This window comes from Phacochoerus africanus, chromosome 15, assembly GCF_016906955.1.
Source record: "Phacochoerus africanus isolate WHEZ1 chromosome 15, ROS_Pafr_v1, whole genome shotgun sequence".
Classification (NCBI taxonomy): Eukaryota; Metazoa; Chordata; class Mammalia; order Artiodactyla; family Suidae; genus Phacochoerus; species Phacochoerus africanus.
This window is the reverse complement of record NC_062558.1, coordinates 129,000,444-129,020,825: the sequence shown is the minus strand read 5'-3', so window position 1 is coordinate 129,020,825 and position 20,382 is coordinate 129,000,444. Positions and strand designations below refer to the sequence as shown.

At 38.9% G+C, this 20,382-nt stretch overlaps 1 protein-coding gene across 1 annotated transcript in view; it reads left to right on the top strand.

Annotated features, from left to right (window-relative positions):
* The window catches only part of CACUL1 (CDK2 associated cullin domain 1), a 65,137-nt gene extending 45,164 nt beyond the window's left edge, over positions 1–19,973 (top strand). Inside the window, exons 7-9 of the mRNA XM_047759876.1 lie at positions 6,485–6,623; positions 14,512–14,555; positions 14,977–19,973. Of these exons, the coding sequence (XP_047615832.1) occupies positions 6,485–6,623; positions 14,512–14,555; positions 14,977–15,017 (224 nt within the window). The 3' untranslated portion in view covers positions 15,018–19,973. The remainder of the gene's footprint in view (positions 1–6,484; positions 6,624–14,511; positions 14,556–14,976) is intronic.
* The last annotated feature ends 409 nt before the right edge of the window (positions 19,974–20,382 follow it).

Here is a 20,382-nt window from a genome sequence, read left to right as displayed (position 1 = left end):
TTGATAATGTAATAAGTGAGCTAATATTAACTGTTTTTACTACTGTCCAGCTGGATCCAGTGGTTATTTTATTTTAATTAATTGATCTCTTGACTTTTAGTTAATTTAGAAGATATGTCAGAATTTAGCTTGCTGAAGTGGAAACAAAGTTAAATGTGACATTAGGGGTCAGAAGTACTTTCTTAGGCTACTTTAAACAATGACTTCTGGAGAACTCATTTACTTAAATTTGGTTAGGTTCTTGCTCTAGTCTTCATAATTTTTGAACAAATTATTCCTATAAAGTAATTATATAAAATAACAGAAATGTTGCATATGTCCAGTGAACCGATGTTTTTCTTTTCCTAGTTTCTTAGAATTTTTTAAATTACTTGATGAATTTTATTACATTAATAGTTGTACAACTGTCATCACAACCAAATTTTGTAGCATTTCCATCCCAAACCCCCAGTGCATCCCTTCACCCCCCCCAGCCTGTCTCATTTGGAAACTGTAAGTTTTCAAAATCTGTGAGTCAGTATCTGTTCTTCTTTAAGTTCCCATCTTTTTGTGTCATCTTTGATTTCTTTCATCAGTGTCTTATAGTTTTCAGAGAACAGGTCTTTTGTCTCTGTAAGTAGGTTTATTCCTAAGTATTCTAATTTTTTTTGATACAATTGTAAATGGGATCGTTTCCCTAATTTCTCTTTCTGATCTTTTCGTTGTTAGTATATAGAAATGCCGTTGATTTCTGTATATTAATTTTGTGTTTGCGACTTTGCCAAATTCATTGATGAGCTCTTAGTTTTCAGGTAGAGTCTTTAGGATTTTCTAGGTATAGTATCATGTCATCTGCAAATAGCGATAGTTTTACTTATTCTCTTCCAATTTGGATTCCTTTTATTACTTTTTCTTCTCTGATTGCTGTGGCTGGGACTTCCAAAACTATGTTGAATAGTAGTGGCATGAGCAGACATCCTTGTCTTGTTCCTGATCTCAGCAGGAATTCTTTCAGCTTTTCACCATTGAGAATGATGTTAGTTCTGTGTTTGCCATATATGGCCTTTATCATGTTGAGGTAGGTTCCGGTTATGCCCACTTTCTGAAGGGTTTTTATCAGAAATGGGTGTTGGATTTTGTCAAAGGTTTTTTCCGCGTCTATTGAGAGGCTCATACGGTTTTTATTCTTCAGTTTGTTAATGTGGTGTATCACACTGATTGATTTGCGGATATTGAAGAACCCTTGCATCCCTGGGATAAATCCCACTTGATCCTGATGTACAATCCTTTTAATGTATTGTTGGATGCAGTTTGCTAGTATTTGGTTGAGGATTTTTGCATCGATGTTCATCAGTGAAATTGGCCTATAGTTTTCTTTTTTTTGTGTGGAATCTTTGTCTGGTTTTGGTACCAGGGTGATGGTGGCCTCATAGAATGAATTTGGGAGTATCCCTTCCTCTGCAATTTTTTGAAATAGTTTCAGAAGGAGAGATGTTAGCTCTTCTGTAAATGTTTGATAGAATTTGCCTGTGAAGCCATCTGGTCCTGGACTTTTGCTTGTTGGAAGCTTTTTAATCACAGTTTCAACTTCAGTTCTTGTGATGGGTCCATTCATCTTTTCTATTTCATCTTGGTTTAGTCTTGGAAGATTGTACTTTTCTAAGAATTTGTCCATTTCTTGTAGGGTTTCCATTTTATTGGCATATAGTTGCATAGAGTAGTCTCTTATGATCCTTTGTATTTCTGTGATGTCCGTTGTTACTTCTCCTTTTTCATTTCTAATTTTATTGAGTTGAGTCCTCTCGTTTTTTCTTGATAAGTCTGGCTAGGGGTTTATCAATTTTGTTGATCTTTTCAAAGAACCAGCTTTTCGTTTCATTGATCTTTTCTATGGTTTTCTTTGTTTCTATGTCATTGATTTCTGCTCTGATCTTTATGATTTCTTTCCTTCTACTAACTTTAGGTCTTGTCTGTTCTTCTCTCTCGAGCTGCTTTAGATGTAAAGTTAGCTTGTTTATTTGGGCTTTTTCTTGTTTCCTGAGGTGGGCTTGTATTGCTATAAACTTCCCTCTTTGGACTGCTTTTGCTGCATCCCATAGGTTTTGGAGTATTGTATTTTTGTTGTCATTTGCTTTTAGGTATTAAATTTCCTCTTTGATTTCTTCAGTGATCTATTGGTTGTTTAGTAGCATGTTGTTTAGACTCCACGTGTTTGTGTTTTTTTCAGTTTTTTTCTTGTTGATTTCCAGTCTTGTAGCGTTGTGGTCAGAAAAGATGCTTGATGTGATTTCAATTTTCTTAAAGTTACCGAGGCTTGATTTATGGCCCAGAATGTGATCAGTCCTAGAGAATGTCCCCTGTGCACTTGAGAAGAATGTGTATTCTGCTGCTTTTGAATGGAATATCCTATAAAATATTAAGTCCATCTGGTCTAATGCTTCATTTAGGACCTGTGTTTGCTTGTTGATTTTCTATCTGGATGATCTGTCCATTGCTGTAAGCAGGGTGTTAAAAGTCCCCCACTATTATTGTGTTACTGTCAATTTCTCCTTTTAAGGTTGTTAGCAGTTGCCTTAAATATTGAGGTGATCCTATGTTGGGTGCATATATATTCACAATTGTTATATCTTCTTCTTGGATTGATCCTTTGATCATTATGTAATGTCCTTCCTTGTGTCTTATAATATTCTTTAATTTAAGGTATATTTTATCTGATATGAGTATTGCTGTTCCAGCTTTCTTTTGATTCCTGTTCGCATGGAATATTTTCTTCCATCCTCTCACTTTGAATTTGTATGTGTCCCTAGAAGTGAAGTGGGTCTCTGGAAGATAGCATATATGTGGATCTTGTTTTTGTATCCATTCAGCCAGTCTTTGTCTTCTGGTTGGGGTGTTTAGTCCATTAACATTTAAGGTAATTATTGATATGTATGTTCTTACTGCCATTTTATTAATTGCTTTGGATTTGTTTTTGTTGCTCTTTTTTCTTCCCTTTTTCTCTTGTTCTCTCCTCTTCTGGTTTGATGACTATCTTTAGTGTTGTATTGGAGTTGATTTTTCTTATTTGTGTGTGTACCAATTGTAGAGTTTTGGTTTTCAGTTACCCTGAAGTTTTGATATAGGAGTCTATACAAGATTGTTTTACGTTGTTGGTCTCTTAATTGCAAGTGCATCTCCAGTGTCCTGCATTTGTACCCTCCTCTTCTCATGATTTCTGATTTTGATAGCATATTTGTGTGTGGATGATTTCTTCCCTTTACCGTATACATGCCTTTACTGGTAAGCCTTGTCATTTGTGGTATTTTTGTTTCTGGTTGTGGCCTTTTCTTTTCTGCCTAGAGAAGTTCCTTTAGTTTTTGTTGCGAAGCTGGCTTAGTGTTGCTGAATTCTCTTAGCTTTTGAATTGTCTGTAAAGCTTTTGATTTCTCCTTCAAATCTGAATGAGAGCCTTGATGGGTAGAGTAATCTTGGTTGGAGGTTTTTTCCTTTCATCATGTTAAGTATATCGTGCCACTCCCTTCTGGCCTGCAGAGTTTCTGCTGAAAGATCTGCCATAACCTTATTGGGGTTCCCTTGTATGTTATTTGTTTCTTTTCCCTAGCTGCTTTCAAGATTTTCTCTTTGTCTTTAATTTTGGTCAGTTTGATTAATATGTGTCTTAGGGTATTCCTCCTTGGGTTTATTTTATATGGTACTCGTTGTGCTTCCTAGATTTGAGTGAGTTGTTCCTTTTCCATGTTAGGGAAGTTTTCAGCTTTTATCTCTAAATATTTTTTCTGTCCCTTTCTCTCTCCTCCTTTGGCACCTCTATAATACTGATGTTTGCGTGTTTAACCTTGTCCCAGAGTTCTCTGAGACTCTCTTCATTTCTTTTCAATCATTTTTCTCTTTTTTGTTCCACATCAGTGATTCCCATTAGTCTGTAATTTCTTAGAATTTTGAATAGCATATTACAGAATGTGTTGAAAGTGGCTCATGAATTTTTTTTCAGTGCTGGGTTATGAATGATTGTTTTATTTTGGAAGATACCCAAGTGCAGTATGACAAATTTCTAAATTCTGCCTCCCAAGTGGGTAGTCTTATCAGCTCTGGCTTTTATCATAAATAACACAATTGTAGAGTAAAACTAGTCACTAAGGGTCGAAAAACTTATAGGTACATGTTTATCTAAATGCTATTTTATCCAGGTTTGAGCACTTGTAATAGGTTTCATACTACTTGTGAGGAGAATTCTGTATTTGGGAATTGTCCTTTTGAAAAGGTGAATTTTATCATAGACTAACCTTCTGTTGCCCCAGTATTTCCTGAGATACTATTAAACGTATTTTGACATTTACTTGTCTTGCCAGTACCCATTGTGTTCCTGGTTTGTTAAAGCACTTTTATTCACCTGAAAGATTAAAGTTCAAATATTTTAAAAGTTGAATTTTAAATGTTAATCTTTCTTTCATTGTAGTACTTTGTTTTCTTTCTTTTTTCTTTTTATAGCCGCACATGCAGCATTTGGAAGTTCCTGGACTAGGAGTCAAATTGGAGCTGCACCTACTGGCCTGCACCACAACACCAGATCTGAGCCACATCTGTGACCTATACCACAGCTTGCAGCAACACCAGATACGTAACCCACTGAACAAGGCCAGGAATTGAACCCACATCCTCACAAAGACAATGTTGGGTCCTCAATCTGCTGAGCTACAATAGGAAGTCCATTTTGCAATAGTTCTTGAGTGCTGATTTTTATATAATGGGTGCATCTTAATCATCCCTAAAAGTTTTAAATCGTAGATTCCTGGGCCCTAATCCTTGGAGATTCTGATAGCAGTTACCATTTTATATGTGTTTCTCTTCAGTCTTTAGAAGCTTAGTCTAGGTGTACTTCCTGCCATCTCATCCTACCATCCTTCAGTTAATGTACACATTTTTCTTTGTTTCTTCATTTTTATTGTAATGGTTCCCTAAAGTTCCATAAAATATCAAACTACTTTGACTCCTTGCCAGCTCTGATTGATGCTTGAGTGGTTCCCCAGGACACTGAATTGAGACTCTTTCTAAGGCCATATTTGAGCTGAGCTAGGAGAGACACTGTTGAGAACATGTTGACATGAGTTTGTATAAGGGGTGAGTGGATTGGTCTTAGTGGTCTTTACGTCCCCCCCCCCCTTTTTTTACCCTGTCTCTGTTATTGTTGAACATTTTTTTTTTTAACTTAGCAATGACCCAACATTGCATAGCATTAAATGCATTTTTCTTCAGATTTAGAATTATTTATTTAGATTACAATTTTTAAAGTGAGCTTGCTGGATTAAATAGAGCATTGAAACATTTTATGGTTTTTGAAGTGTATCTACACAAGATGTTTTCAAAAAGGGGAAATTTGAAAGGGCTGAATCAAAAGAATCCCAAAGGGCATACGGGTGGTCATTATTATTTGTATTTAGTGTTCATTGAGTGGGGGGAAGAGTGTATGTTTGCTTTAGCTTGAGTTTTTCTGAATATTAACAAAGCTATTCTGTTTATTTTTTTCTTGTAAATTATTCATTCCTGTCTTTAACCCATTTATCAAGTCTTACTGATTTGTTAAAATGCTTTATAATAAAGATACTAATTCATCTTTGTCATGTCTGTTGCAAATTTTTTCCTTAGACTTCTCTGTCTTATTTTGATGGGTGAACATTTATTTTTCTATAGATTATTTGCTTGATCTTTTATCATTTTATTATTTTGATAACCATTTAATTCTCTTTTCTTTTGTTGTTATGTATGTTTAATTTGCTATAATTCAGGATGGGTCAAAGTAGGTTTATATTTTAAAAGTACTTACCAGTTCTCTCTCTCACCCTCTCCTCATTTTTGTGGTATTTCTTTTTTTATATGTCTGCTGATTACCACATGTACTTGTCTTAATTAATGCTTTAGAGAGCTAAGTACTTTCCACCAAACTTTTTCCCTCCATGTTCCCTCCCACTCAGAAATCTTTATTTCGCTCATGTTTTCTTCCATATTTAGCTCTAACAATTTTCATTAAATTTTGTGAAATCAGCAAAATGTAAAAATATTCACTTTCTGTAAATTCTATGTAGAAAGGAAATTTAACCTCTTTTATTGGGAGAGAGTGCACTAATTTTTTTCCCCATTTTAAGTTTGGTTTAGTAGTTATTCTTATTCTTTTTGTTTGTTTTTGATCTTTTTAGGGCTGCACCTGCAGCATGTGGAGGTTCCCAGGCTGGAGGTCCAGTCGGAGCTGCAGCTGCCAGCCTACACCACAGCCACAGCAATGTGGGATCCAAGCTGCATCTGAAATCTACACCACAGTGCATAGCAACGCCAGATCCCCAACCCACTGAGCGAGGCCAGGGATTGAACCTGCCCTCATTGATACCAGTTGGGTTCGCTAACCGCTGAGCCACAATGGGAACTCCTATTCTTATTTTTTGAGAAAAAACTTTTCTATTTAACTTAATTTGCCTATATGGTTTACTTAATGAATCTTTTCCTTCCCTCACAGAGTGGGTTCAGATGGCTCCGACTCTATTTTCTAAATTTATTCCAAACATTCTCCCCCGGGCGGTGGAATCTGAACTTTCTGAATATGCTGCTCAAGATCAGAAACTTCAAAGAGAACTTATACAGAATGGTTTTACAAGGCAAGTTTTCTTTTCCTTTGGTGACAAAATATGTCCATTCCCTCAGGTCAGTTTGGCTTGGCTGGGGAGGGATGCTGGGGATCCTAGAATGGCAGATGCTGTCCAAGAGTCAAGGCTGTGCTTCTGGGAGAGCGGTGTGTGGAAATGTTGGAGCTGGGCCTTGATTTTATGGAAGTTGCCCTTTGCTTCGGTGGACTTTGAAGACAGGGCTTTTCTGTGGGTGGGCAGTTGGGCTGGTCATCTCTAGGAGGTCTTCCAGATTGTTCTGCACATTTGTAAACCTTGTAGAAATGCCATGACCAGTTTTAATGTACTTTTATGACTAAAGTAGCAAATGACTCGTTTTTTGACTAACTGGTAAAGAGGGTTTAGATTCTGTTGTTCATATTTTCACTTTTCTCCTAAATTCTAGTTGTTTCTTCTTTAAAAAGTAGAATATCACTTACATATGTTCACAAAATTTGCCTCTTTTGGTTTTGATAGAAACACTGCTAATTTTTCTAAAATTTGAATTCAATATCATGATTTTCTCCTGGAAAATCTCTCAAAGTGCATATTTTCAACTGTGTATGAGAAAACAGCCTTTATGTCACCAGATCATGAAGATACAGTAGTACTTTATATTTTCATAATCCTTACCCTCTTCTTAGCACTTCATGTATCTTCTTTTACTTGAATCCCTCACATTAAAGGAAGAAAGTAGTGGAGAGGAAAACCCCTGAGTTCCTCATAGAGGCACAGTTGTGAGTTGGCTCCTGGCTAGGGCAGGGGATGGAGACTCTTCTCTAGGTTCCAAGGTCAAGCTCTGTCTCATAGTACCAGTCTTGATACAAGGTCACTTTTTCTAAGTCTCTAGTTTCAGCACAGGTTAGGACAGAAGGCAGATAATTTGTTCTTTATTGACCCACAGATTGGCGTTTATCCCGTTTTTGTCCTGGTGACATCTGTATTCATGTGGTACAGGGGCACTGAATAATGCACTGGTCATTACCCCCTCAGTGGCAGCTCACACTGGAAAAGCTCCGTGAGCCATCATGGGGAAGCTGTGTAGACAGGCCTGGTAACCCTTCCTTTCCTGTGGCAGGCTAGAGGAAGAAAAGGCCAGTGGGAGATTCTAGATAGAATCCAGCCAGTTTTTTCTCCCTGACACCCAGTGATCAAGTGTTTCTTGACATCAGTCGTAATAGTTCTAACTGGTGTTATTTTCATACACAGAATGAGGCCATTTAATGCCATAGTAGTTTTACTTACTCCTTTTTGAAAAGCTGATGTATGTTTATATGGTTTTTAAAAAATGATACAAAAATACACACTGAAAAGTCTTATTCTTACCTGTCTCCATCTGCTCTCAGCCATTAGGTAAGCATTTTTAGTAGTTTCTTTTAAACAATTTTTTAAAAATTGAAGTTGAGTTGATTTACAATGTTGTGTTAATTTCTGCTGTGCAGCAAAGTTACTCACTTTTTACACACACACACACACACACACACACATCTTTGTCATATTCTTTTCCATTATGGTTTATCACAGGGTACTGAGTTGTAGTTCCATGTGCTGTGCAGTAGGACCCTGTTGTTTATGTAATAGTTTGCATCTGCTAATCCCAAACCCCAGTCCTTCCCTCCCTCACCCCTTTTTCCCCTTAGCAACCACAAGTCTGTTTTCTTTATCTGTGAGACTTTCTGTTTTGTAGACACATCATTTGTGTTGTATTTTAGAGTCTACGTATAACTGATATCATATGGTATTTGTCTTTCTCTTTCTAACTTCACTTAGTATGATAATCTCAGGGTCCATCCATGTTGCTGCAAATGGCATTATTTCATTCTTTTTTATGGCTGAGTAATATTCCATTGTATATATGTACCACATCTTCTTTATCCATTTATCCATTCATCTGTTGATGGACATTTAGGTTGTTCTCATGTCTTGGCTATTGTGAATAATGTTGCTATGAACATAGGGGTGCATTTATCTTTTTGAATTACAGTTTTGTCGACATGTATACCCAGGAGTGGGATTGCTAGATCATATGGTAGTACTATTTTTAGTTTTCTGAGGCTCCTCCATAACATTTTCTATAGTGGTTGCACCACTTTGCATTCCCACCAACAGTATAGGAGGGTTCCTTTTTCTCCATTCTGACCTGTGTGAGGTGATGTACCTCATTGTAGTTTTGATTTGCATTTCTCTAGTATTTATTAGTTTCTTATGATTCCCTCCAGTGCTTATACAGATATAAGCAAAGACAGTGTATGTTCTTATTTTTATTCCTTTCCTGCACATTCTGTTGTGTAGATATACTGTAACTTCTTGAACCAGTCCTCTGTAGATGGCACCCTGAATTGAATTATTTCCAGTCTTCTGCTGTTACAGAGAATGCTGCATGCATAATTTTGTACCTGTTGTCAGTATGTTTGGAGAGTTAATTCCCTTAAGTTAGATTGCTAGGTTAAGAGTAAATGTAGTGATAATTTTGATTAATATTGCCAAATTATTCTCCGTAGGGAATTGTGCCATTTTGTATATCGACTGGCAAAGCTTAAAAGTGCCTTTCTTCAACAACAACAACAATAACAACAACAACAAAAAGACAAAAAAAAAGGGGGAGTTCCCGTCGTGGCGCAGTGGTTAACGAATCCGACTAGGAACCATGAGGTTGCGGGTTCGGTCCCTGCCCTTGCTCAGTGGGTTGACGATCCGGCGTTGCCGTGAGCTGTGGTGTAGGATCCCGCGTTGCTGTGGCTCTGGTGTAGGCCGGTGGCTACAGCTCCGATTCAACCCCTAGCCTGGGAACCTCCATATGCCGCGGGAAGCGGCCCAAGAAATAGCAACAACAACAATAACAACAACAACAAAAAGACAAAAAAAAATGCCTTTCTTTGTAGCCTTGCCTATGGAGTATATTTGTTCCACTTTTGTCAGTCTGGCAGGTGAAAAAGAATTACTCAGAGTTGGTTTCATTTGTGTTCCTCTCCCTTTCTCTCTCTCGCTCTCTCTCTCTCTTTTTTTTTTTTTTTTTTTTATGGCCACACCTGTGGCATATGGAAATTTCCAGGCCAGGGATTGAATCCAAGTTGCAGCAACACTGAATCTTTTAACCCACCTCGCCAGGCTGGGTATTGAACCCTCATCTGCACAGCAACCTGAGCTGCTGCAGTTGGATTCTTAACCTGTGTCGCAGTGGGAACTCCTAATTTGTGTTTCTCTTACTGTCAGTGAGGCTGAACATGTTTTTGTATGTTTGTATTTCTTCCCCTGTAAATTGCCTGTTTTTGGTGGTTTTTTGGCTCATTTTTCTATTTGATTCTTAGTCTTTTTTTCATTTCTAGGAGCTCTTTCTGTAATGAAGAGATTGTTTGCCCAAGATGAGACAGTTTTGTCTTGACTTTCCTTATGGTGGCCTTTCTGTTTTATTTTAGGTCATGCAAAAGTTTTTTATTTCACGTAGCTAACTTTATCGGTTTTTTTTTTTTATGGCTTATGCATTTTGCATTATAGTTAAAAGTTTTTCCTTAAATGTTTTTAAGTAGATGCAGAATGAAGTGAGTAATGCCTTTTATGTGTTTTTCCTAGGCTCACCATAATTTTGGAGTCGTTTATGCTTTTATTCGTGTTTTATTTGAGTATTTTAATTTTAGAGATGAGCTTATTGACGCCTTTAACAAGTAAACAGCCTTCTTTATTTCTGTGAATCAGTGTAGGGAGAGCTCTTATAGATTTCTCTCTCAACAGCCTGAATTCACCTTCCAGCACAGTGTGTAGAACTCTTTAAGCATGACTGGAGATCTTTTCCTAATCCTGATTTTGGAACTGGAATAAGAGAACAGGATGCAGACTCTTTGGTGTGGTGGCTCTTATGGAAAACTTCCTTGAGCTGAGATGAGGCACTGACTCCGTAAATTGTCTCATGTAACATTGCCTTTGAACATGAAGGACTAACTAGGCGCTATTCTGCTAAGGCCAAGTCGGTCATATTCAAGGAAATGCAGTGGATTTTTCGTGTTAAGGGAATTTTTGTTTCTCTTAGTAGAATTCTTTCATATGGAATTTATTTAATTTTTTAAAATTATTTTATTTCAAAATGGGATGGATTTTTTTTTTTTTTTTTTTGCTTTTTAGGGCCTCACCCACGTCATATGGAGATTCACAGGCTAGGGGTGGGATTGGAGCTATGGCCAGAGCAATGCCAGATCCAAGCCGTGTCTGTGACTTGCACAATAGCTCACAGCAACGCCGGATCCTTAATCCACTGAGCGATTGAACCCACAACCTCATGGTTCCTATTCAGATTTGTTTCCACTGCACCACAACGGAAATTCCTCATATGGAATTTAAATGCTGGTATTCCAAAAGGTGATAAAGTGAAAACGTTTTATTTTACTAACTGAATTGGGCCAATTTACTGTGAGGATTAAAGTCTGCCTCATGACTTATTCTGGCAGGTGCTTTGCGCAGAGTAGGCACTGCTTTAATTGACATTCTGGACTCTCCACCTCACTGTTGGGCTGGATCAGCAGGAGGATCAGAAAGGTGTGCAGACACCATACACTTAGCAGCTGAGGGAAGGTCTGCCTGTGCTTCCAGCTCTTGTGTGTGGACCTTCTCTGTTCTGCCTTGCCAAACCGGATGCTGCCTTTGCTTATTATTTTTTTTGGAAGAAATGGAAATGATGTCCACTGATGCAAAAATATGGTATAAACTATCTAACAAAAATTCTGTTACTGGCTCTCCTGAGATGAGCAGTCAGTTCATGGTTTGTGTCTAGCCAGTCACGTAATTCCGGTTCAGCTTTGCAAGCTGTTTTTTCATTTAGAGCTGTGTTCCATTTACATGATGGAGGGAGTCCTGAATAAGTAGCACACACAGAATGTACTGGGATGGCACAGAGAAAGTCTTTGGAGTGTTTTGAAATGCTATGTGAATATAGTGAAATAGATCCTCTTTTGCAGCTAGTGGACGGATTCTCATTTCAGCTGGAGTTTATGTGAAACATCTTTAGGTGCATGGAAATACAGTGTGGACTTACTTCAAAGCTGGAAGTAACATACAGCTGAGAACAACGTTTTCTTTTTATGTGTTGCCTGCATAATTGAATTGATTATGGGGGGGCAGGCTGGTGTCCGTTATTGTCAAAGATAACATTATGGAGGACGGGCTCATTTGGGAACTCCTAACACGCAGGCCTTGAGGTGGACCGTCCTCATTGAAACCAGTCTCGAAGCAGGCACTAAATAGCTTTTAAAGAGCAAGTGAACTGTTTTTGCTGAGTGATTGTTACCTGGATTTCTGGACCAAAATAGAACCTTGTTATTTTTGCATGTTCATTTTTTTTTTTTTTTAAATTGGGGAATGGCAATGAAGGCTGTCTATAGAGGCTGATATAATATCTTCTAGATATAAGATCCATCCTCTTGCTTCCTTTTTAATCAGCATGAACATACTCGTTTCATTAACATTTGGGGAATGCTCCTGTGATGATACTAGTCTAAGATCCTCACTGGCTTTGGCTAGACACTGTGCTAACAGTGGAGTGTTTACAAAGTGGCCTTAGGGCGGTCTGTGTAGAGCTCTTTAGGCTGTCTAAAGCCAGCTCTCACTAAATGTTCTGTATGTTTTTCTCTAAATGCTCAGCCTAGAGAAAACCCTTCAGAGGCCATTTGGTGTGTTCTCTTCCTGCCAGCCATTAGGCCTTCTTACCCAGCCCAGCAAGAGGCTTCTGTCCTGGTCTTGAGCATAACCAGAGAAGGAGAGTGGGAAACTTTGGTTAATCTAGAAGATAAAGCAAAAGCGTGAAACAATTACTCGAGCTTGTATTTTTAATCCATCTGTAGAAGCTATTTATAAATTATTCACTAATTTGTTAATTCAGCAAATATTTAGTATTTTCTACTATGTGCTAGACATTGCTATAGGTACTGGGTGAACAAAGAGAGGCAGAGTTCATCTTTCTCTGGAGCTTATGCTCTGCTGTTGGGAGATAATAACAAGCGTATAAACAGATTCTTTCAAAATAATAATAAATGCTAGGAAGGAAATGAAACAGAGTGTGAGATCGAGGGTGTGTGACCAGGGCATGTGAGGGGCTGTTCTAGCTAGCTGGGTGCTGCAATGCCTCTGGGGGGCGAATTCCTGCTCTCTGGTACCCAGACAGCCCTGTGGTTGACTCCGGGGAAGAGGGTTGCAGGCAGAGAAAATAGTAAGTGCAGAAGTGCTGACTTGTCCAAGGGACAGAAAGCCCAGAGTGGCTTAAGAATAGTGAGCAGAGGCAGAAAATGAGCGTGGAGGGCTAGGCAGAGGCCATATCTCACAGGGCTGGGAAAATGAATTTGAATTGATTTTTTTTTTTTTAACTGTAATGGAAAGCCACTGAAAGGGCTTTAATCAGAGGCGTGAAATAATCTTATTTATGCTTTTACATAAGATTGCTCTGGTTCTTGACTGCACTAATAAGAAGACTCTTAACAGTTGTGCCGGGGAGAGGTGATAATGGCTTGGATTGGGATTGTAGCCGTGGAGTTGAGAAGTGGATGATTCTGGATAATGTTTGGGGACACAACACCCCAAAGTGAAGGAAAGAGAGAACTCAAGGATGAGCTAGGATTGTGGCTCATTGAGTGATTGGGTGGATGGCGGTACGACTTATTGAGGAGGATTGAGGAAGTTGTGAGGGTGGAGGGCGTTCTGGCCGTGGTAAATTTGCAGTATTTTGACGTCTTCCAAGTGGCTTACGAACTGAAGTGTGTAGGGAGGAAAAATCGGAGCTGGAGATAGAAATCTGGGAGCCACTGGCATATGGAAAGTATTTCAAGTCATAGGACTGGTATGACCACTGTCCTAGACTAGGGAGAACATGATATACATGGAACCAGTGACCCAGGACAGAAGGTTGGGCAGAGCTAGAAGTGTTTCAGGAAGGGAGAGCTCAACTGTGTAAATGCTGCTAAGAGACCCAGGAAGAAAAAGCTAGTCATTTTAGTCATTTGTATGGATTATTGTCTGAAAAAGTGGAGAAACAAAAATAGGATGTAATTACAGGTAGCATTGGACTTAATCAGACCTCTATTTTCTTATCTCTAAAGTGTAACTAGAATGTCTGTGGGTGTTTGAAGAAGAACCAGTTACCATCTGTAAAAGTTCACGTTCTTTCACGTACATTAAGATTCTGAGATTTTTCTTTTTTTTTCTTTTTCTTTTTTTAACCTTTCAGGGCTACACCCACGGCATATGGAGGTTCCCAGGCTAGGGGTCAAATTGGAGCTGTAGTAGCTGGCGTACACCACAGCCACAGCAACGCAGAATCTGAGCCGAGTCTGCCTGCGACCTACACCACAGCCCATGGCACTGCTGGATCCTTAACCCACTGAGCGAGGCCAGGGATCAAACCTGCAACCTCATGGCTCCTAATCGGATTTGTTTCCACTGTGCCAAGACGGGAACTCCAAGGTTCTGAGATTTTTCAAAAGCTTTAAAAAACAGTTTTGGCCCCATAAGCTTTTAGGGGAAGAGTTTGAATTATTCTGTTTCTTATTAGAAATTTGCTCTGTTATATGCAGGTCACCAGAGATGGTGATAGTGGAGCCCAAATTTATCATCAAAGACATTTTAATCTGAACCAGTTTCTAGACCCCTAAGTAAACCATCTTCATAGATAATCCTGCCTTCACTTAATAGCTTTATATATGTAAAAGATAGCACCTTTTAGGTAAGAATATTCAGGTTATAAGTGACTCAACTCTAGTTTAAGTTTAGTGTTTGTTTTAAAATAGGTTGTTAGACTTGAAATAGTCCCTCTACTTCCATTATCAGTTATACCAGTTCATTGCTCCTGCTTTGGTGTGTGAAGATGTCAGTCAGCTCTGTTGACTCCCTCTTTTCCTGTCCCCAGAGGTGACCAGTCCCGGAAGAGAGCTGGGGATGAGCTGGCTTATAGTAAGTAACGATGCTCCTTACCGTCTTTGGTGGGTCTGGGATGTAAAGCAGCCACTGGCTTTCATGGTGTCCACAGGGTTCTTGACGGTGGTCTCCTAGGGGACTGGGTGTGGTCAAGGTCCAACTGCTCTGCAAGCTGTGGCAGCTTGGAAGTCCAGTTGGTGGTGGTAGTTCTCAGGCAGTTGACAAGAGGCTGCCCGTTCTTCAGTCTCCACTAGAAGGCGATAAGGATCCAGACTCGATTCCTGATGCTCCGGTCCCCTTTCATGTCTTTCAAAACCACATGGTTTTGTGATTTTTTTTTTTTTCCTTGATCTCCTTTTGGCTTGGGAGAGGGGTGAGAAATATGTGTTCACCAAACAGATTCCTACGGTTATCAAATGCTCTTGATACTTTTTCCTCTTCTGATGTTTTTTCTCAGACAGCTCATCAGCATGTGCAAGTTCCAGAGGGTACAGATAGTGAATGTATTGAATGTGCTCTGCTTTTGGAAACGAGGACACACTGGAGCTGCAGAGACTGTACTCAGAGCACAGCGAGGTCCTGCAGACACTCAGGAGCTCCGTCACAAAGCTGTTCTTGGAAGAGGATGTTGGACTTCTTACATTGGTTTGTAATTAAAAAAAAAACAAAAAAACTAACAAACAAAAACAAAACAAAAAAATTGTTGCTGCTAGACTTGGGGATGATTTTGAAATGGGACAATCTTCTAATGAGTTTATATACAGATTCCGTGAGGAACAAGCGGCATGAAGAGTGACCATTGCTAAGTGAGATCCGGCAGCCAAAATCAGCAGCTTCCTCCAAAAATATAAGAGCAGAAGAATCTTTGTTTGTTTGATTGTTTTTACAGCACTTGTTTTGTTCATTTGTGGACTTGGCACTTTGGCATATTGGTTTCATACATCAGGATATCTTTTGCTTTAAAATCAAGCAGATCATTTCAGCATAGTATTTTTCACCCATAACCAAAACAAACCCCTTTAGAAGAGTTGGTTTTTGTTCAGCATCAGAAGGTCTTGTTAGAGGAAAATGCCAACCCTGCTTTTGATATCACTTGTCCCCCCCACCCCTGTCAGTTCACAACTCTTTTCTACTCTGTGCCTTGAGCTTTGTGCACTTTGCAGCTCTGTGACCATGTTGTCAAACTCACAAATGCTTCCCGAAAAAGCTTACAGTTTCCCAGACCAACCCACTAAGGTGTCAGGTGTGACTTCATGGCCAGATACTGAATACGTGGGAAAATAGAACCGTATTGCACGTGGGTCAGATTTCCTCCTGCCTCACTGTGGCATATTCTTGTTAATGTTGGGGACCAACTCGTAGAGGACATTTCCATTCCCTCTGTCACCTAACATGATCTCAACAGCTGCTGTAGTGTTGGCATCATGCTAGTTTATGGCTGGGTGGTACTTTAGCACTAAAGCTCCTTTTTTTTTTCTTTTAATATTGTTGTGAATTACCCAAATGGTAAAAGCTGGTTCCTGTGATGCTCTAGGAAGCAGATACGGTTATTAAATCTGAATATAATCAATGGTGTGGGATTCCTGATCCTTTTCCTTTTAAATGGGTAAGTACTTAAAAAAAGTCTGCAGTCTGCATTTTTTAAAACATTATATTTGAGTATAATAAGAAGTAGCACTGCTGTTTTTAAGGATCTCTTCTGGCTATGGCAAAGCTATATTTTCTGTTTTCATATACCCACAGTGCTATTCAGCTTCTTATAAAAGACTCTAAAACTTACTCTAAGTTGATTTTGAAAGGCAAATAAAAATAGATGTGGTAAGGGAAAAACATTTTTTTCTTCTCAGTTTTGCTTAAATCCCAATTAAGCATATGCTTGACTCTCTTTGGCTGTGTCCGCACCAATATTTACCTCTTCGAAGAACAAGGGGCAGAAAAACGAAGACAGACATATCAGGGATGTTATCACACTTCCAATTTGCTAGGTTTTCATAGAGCTGCCTCTCCCGGTTCACTGTCCTTCCTGGGGAAGCAGGCTGCATAGGAGAGTTAGAAGTGTGGTTAAGGAGCAGCTGTGTCATCCAATAGATGTCCTCTGTTTGTAAGATTATCATTCGCAGAAATACAAGTAATGGTTGTCAGGTTTATTTTTTTAAGTACTTATCAACCAGGGTTGGTGGATTTTGAAGAGGACTTTGAATTGGGCTCGTTTAACTTTGTGATGAGTGTCTTGGATTGTGTTGATAAACACTGAATTACTGTGAGAATTTATACAGGCTCTCACTGTGCCCTGTACAGTTTGATTTGCTACACCAGTAACATTCTAATATCAAGGAAGAATTCCATTTTATCATGAAGTTCAGATTTTACTTTACTCAGTGGAATGCTTTCTGCAGGCTTATAAATAACACCTGCAACTGAACTCTTTCTTGAGCAGTTTTAATAATATTTCTGAAAGGAATAAAATTGGAATGTTTCTTTAAATCTGGATGAATTCTTCAGTATCCTAATAATGTAGCCAAATGCTTTTTCTGGGAAGAGGTATGCTTCTTTGGCCAGCAACAGAACTTTCCCTGTAAAAGCGTTGTATTATGATGTGAATTGGCATTAAAATCTTTGGATACTTTTTGCATTATTAAGTTAATGGAGAAATATTTTATATTGTCTTTTTATTATTATGTACGTGATAACAAAAAGTGGACAGAGTAAAGTTTGTGGGATTTAGTTTCTCTGTCAGTTTTTGCACAGTGGCTGCAGCTCACCCTGGGTGAGGACTCTGTGGTGCAAAGCACTGTAGAAAGAAGACACACTTTCTCCCAGTGCGTGTGACCGGGTCACTACTCATCTTGGCCCCTTGAGGTACATTGCAGTATGAAGAACCTACTCTTCAAGTCGATACTGACCTTGCTTATTTAATTGGGATGCTTAACAAAATTCCTAGTTTGCAACATGAGAGGAAATAAGATTTGCTTCCATTTTGTATTGACTAAGCACGGTTCACCTGAAAGTATTTTCTTTTTGTGTTTACCTGTGTTCTTCTTGCCAGTACAGTGTAAAGTTTCTCCACCTCAGTTAAACTCTGGCTCTTTGTGGGGCCCCCAAAATGTTGGAGACAGAAAGTTGTAAAGCAGGTTGATTGTCCCGTGAGTCCACACATGCAGTTGGTTTGGCCGAACCGACCAGTGTGTGGATGTGCAGCCTCAAACGAGACCCTCCAGAGAAAGCCAGTTCGCTCATCGTGGGATGATGACGTGTTAACATCAGTAGATGGTGGTGGTTTTGAGAGGTGGTACTTATTTTTAAGGTTGGCCTTAAGCTTCGGTTAAGTGTCATCTCATGTCCTCTCTTGTCACAGCTGCACCTTAACCTGCTTTGTTTTCTGTGGACCTGGTGTTGTGCCTCTTAACCTGCTAGTTTTTAGCTAGAGTTAGCAGAAACACAAACCTGGATGCATGAGTTGTGCATTATTAAATTTTGTGGAAAAGCTGTTTTTTTTTTTCTGACCCTTTTACAAAGTTTGAGGCATTTCCCCTCCCTTCCCTTGGGGATGGGATGCAAGCCGATTTGTGAGTGTGATTGTGGAGAGTGGATGCCGTGGTCGTTAACACTGCAGGTGCATCTCCGGCGCTACAGCCCTATAAAGCTGTCACTCCCCTCGCTGTACGCCATGCTTTCTGTCAGGTTGCAAATTTGCACACGTAAAGAATTCCTCAGGAAGAGTTTGCACATACATCACCTCGCAATATTCTGTACTGATGGAACGAGGGATTTGAAAGGGTTTTAGCACAAAAAGAGAACTTCAGTGATGGTCTGTGCACATGTACTAGCGAAGATATTGGTGATCTCGCAAACACGATTGGTTTCAGGAGTTAAAAAGTTAGTAGGAGTATCGTAGAAGGTTTAATCTCCCAGGGTAACCCTTAATTAAACAAGGGTGTTTAATCTCCCAGGGTAACCCTTCCAGATTTTGTCATCTTCTCTTTGAGACTGGCTCTGTTTTCTTCTGTTTTTTTCCTGTTGTATTGCAGTTCATTATTTCCATGATTATTTATGCAAGAGACATTGCCCTCGAGCTAATATTCAGTTGTCTAATAAGCAGCTATTATTAGATAATTGAACATTCTTTTATGAATATACACTAATTTAAGATATTAAAAACCTTTACAATTAAAAAGCAAAACAGAACACCTACGTTAGTTATCCAGTTATTGTTTGGATGTTTTTTAAATGGTGTCTCATTGAGCTTCAGAGTATTATGTTTACTTTAATCCAGGTTTAGGGCTCTTAAGGGGGCTTTAATATGTAAGATCAGAATATGAATCCCTTGACTGACCCCTAGAAGAGGTTTATAAGGCCTTTTTTGTTTGTGTTGACTGTTTTCAATAAGATTGCATAAGATGAAGTTCATGTTTATCAGAAGTTAGAGTAGAGGTCACAGGAGTTCATGGAGAAATGGCTTTCCTATTACTTTCATTACTTTGTTGAAATTTGCCCCAGTTTCTGGCCACCAGGTTATTTGAAAGGACCCTTGTTCTTTTTAAGGGAAATGCCTCCTCTTCTGTCCCCGCTGTTTACTAAGTAAGTCATTGATACTTTCTCATCTCCACCGGCCGAAACCCTATTTTAAGCCTCTTTTCAGAGCCAAGTGGCACAAGTACATGTACCGTTTCTGCTTATGTTGGTGGAGTGGCTGTGGGAGATCTTTTAAAAATGCTAATCAGAGGTACATCCTTAAAGGACCCTAATATATATTGTACCCCTGCTGACTGGAAATTATCTTTTTTTCTGGTTGGATTGCATTGTTTAGAGAAATGTTAATGGCTTACAATTCTGGGAAATTTATAGCATGGCTCTGGAGTGAATTCTGCGGTTTGAAAAAAATAAATATTTTGTATTGATTCTCACATGTCATTTCAATGTCGTGACTGTACTAAATGCAATAAGACTGTGGATATTCTCTTAGAAGGGTATGTTTTGTTAAACAGAAAGCAATTTAATTGCCCTCATTAGTCCAGTTTGTCAGTATTACAGCCATGCAATTCAGGAGAAACTATTCAGATACGATGTTGTGGGGAACTCGGGCTGGAGACAGGAACGCTTATCAGTAAATGGGAGGTCAAATGCAGACAAGAGGCTTTTGCCACCCACCAGTGTAGCCAGAGCAAGGATGAAGCAATGAAGTCTAGTCCGTGGTGGTGCTTGTTTGTGGGAAGCATGGTGGAGCTTAGAACAGGGTGTTCTGTATGGCAACTCTTTGATTAATCCAAGAAAAACAAATGGTGGATAAAACTGTTGTTGACTGGGGCTTCAAAGCCACTTGACTTTGGCTCTGACCTTTAAATGGATTTTGAATCACTCCTTCTGTATTAGGGTGTATACCATCACTCTAAAACATTGTGGTTAATGAAATAAATCTTGTACAGATGTCCTTGGCCTTGTTATGTTGATACCTGGTGTACTGGAACTTTATTATAATACTGAACATAGGGTTTTTCTACAGTACATTCATGCCTCCTAAATAGTTAACCACACTCGATGTCCTGCCACGGTCAGTTAGCCCACAGGGCGAGTGTGCGTCTTAACCTCTGTACCAGTGATTAACAAAACTCTGTGTGTGTGTGTGTGTGTGTGTGTGTGTGTGTGTGTGTGTACTGTATATATGTAGGTACATATTCTATATATATGTATGGTATATTTACGTGTGTGTGTACAACATATATGTAGGTACATATTCTATATATATGTATAGTATATATGCATATATGTGTGTGTATATATTTTTTTCTTTTTTTAAACACTGGTGTATTGTGGACCTTTAATCAAAACTTTCTGACTTGGGTTTTTTTGCATTGATTATATTGTG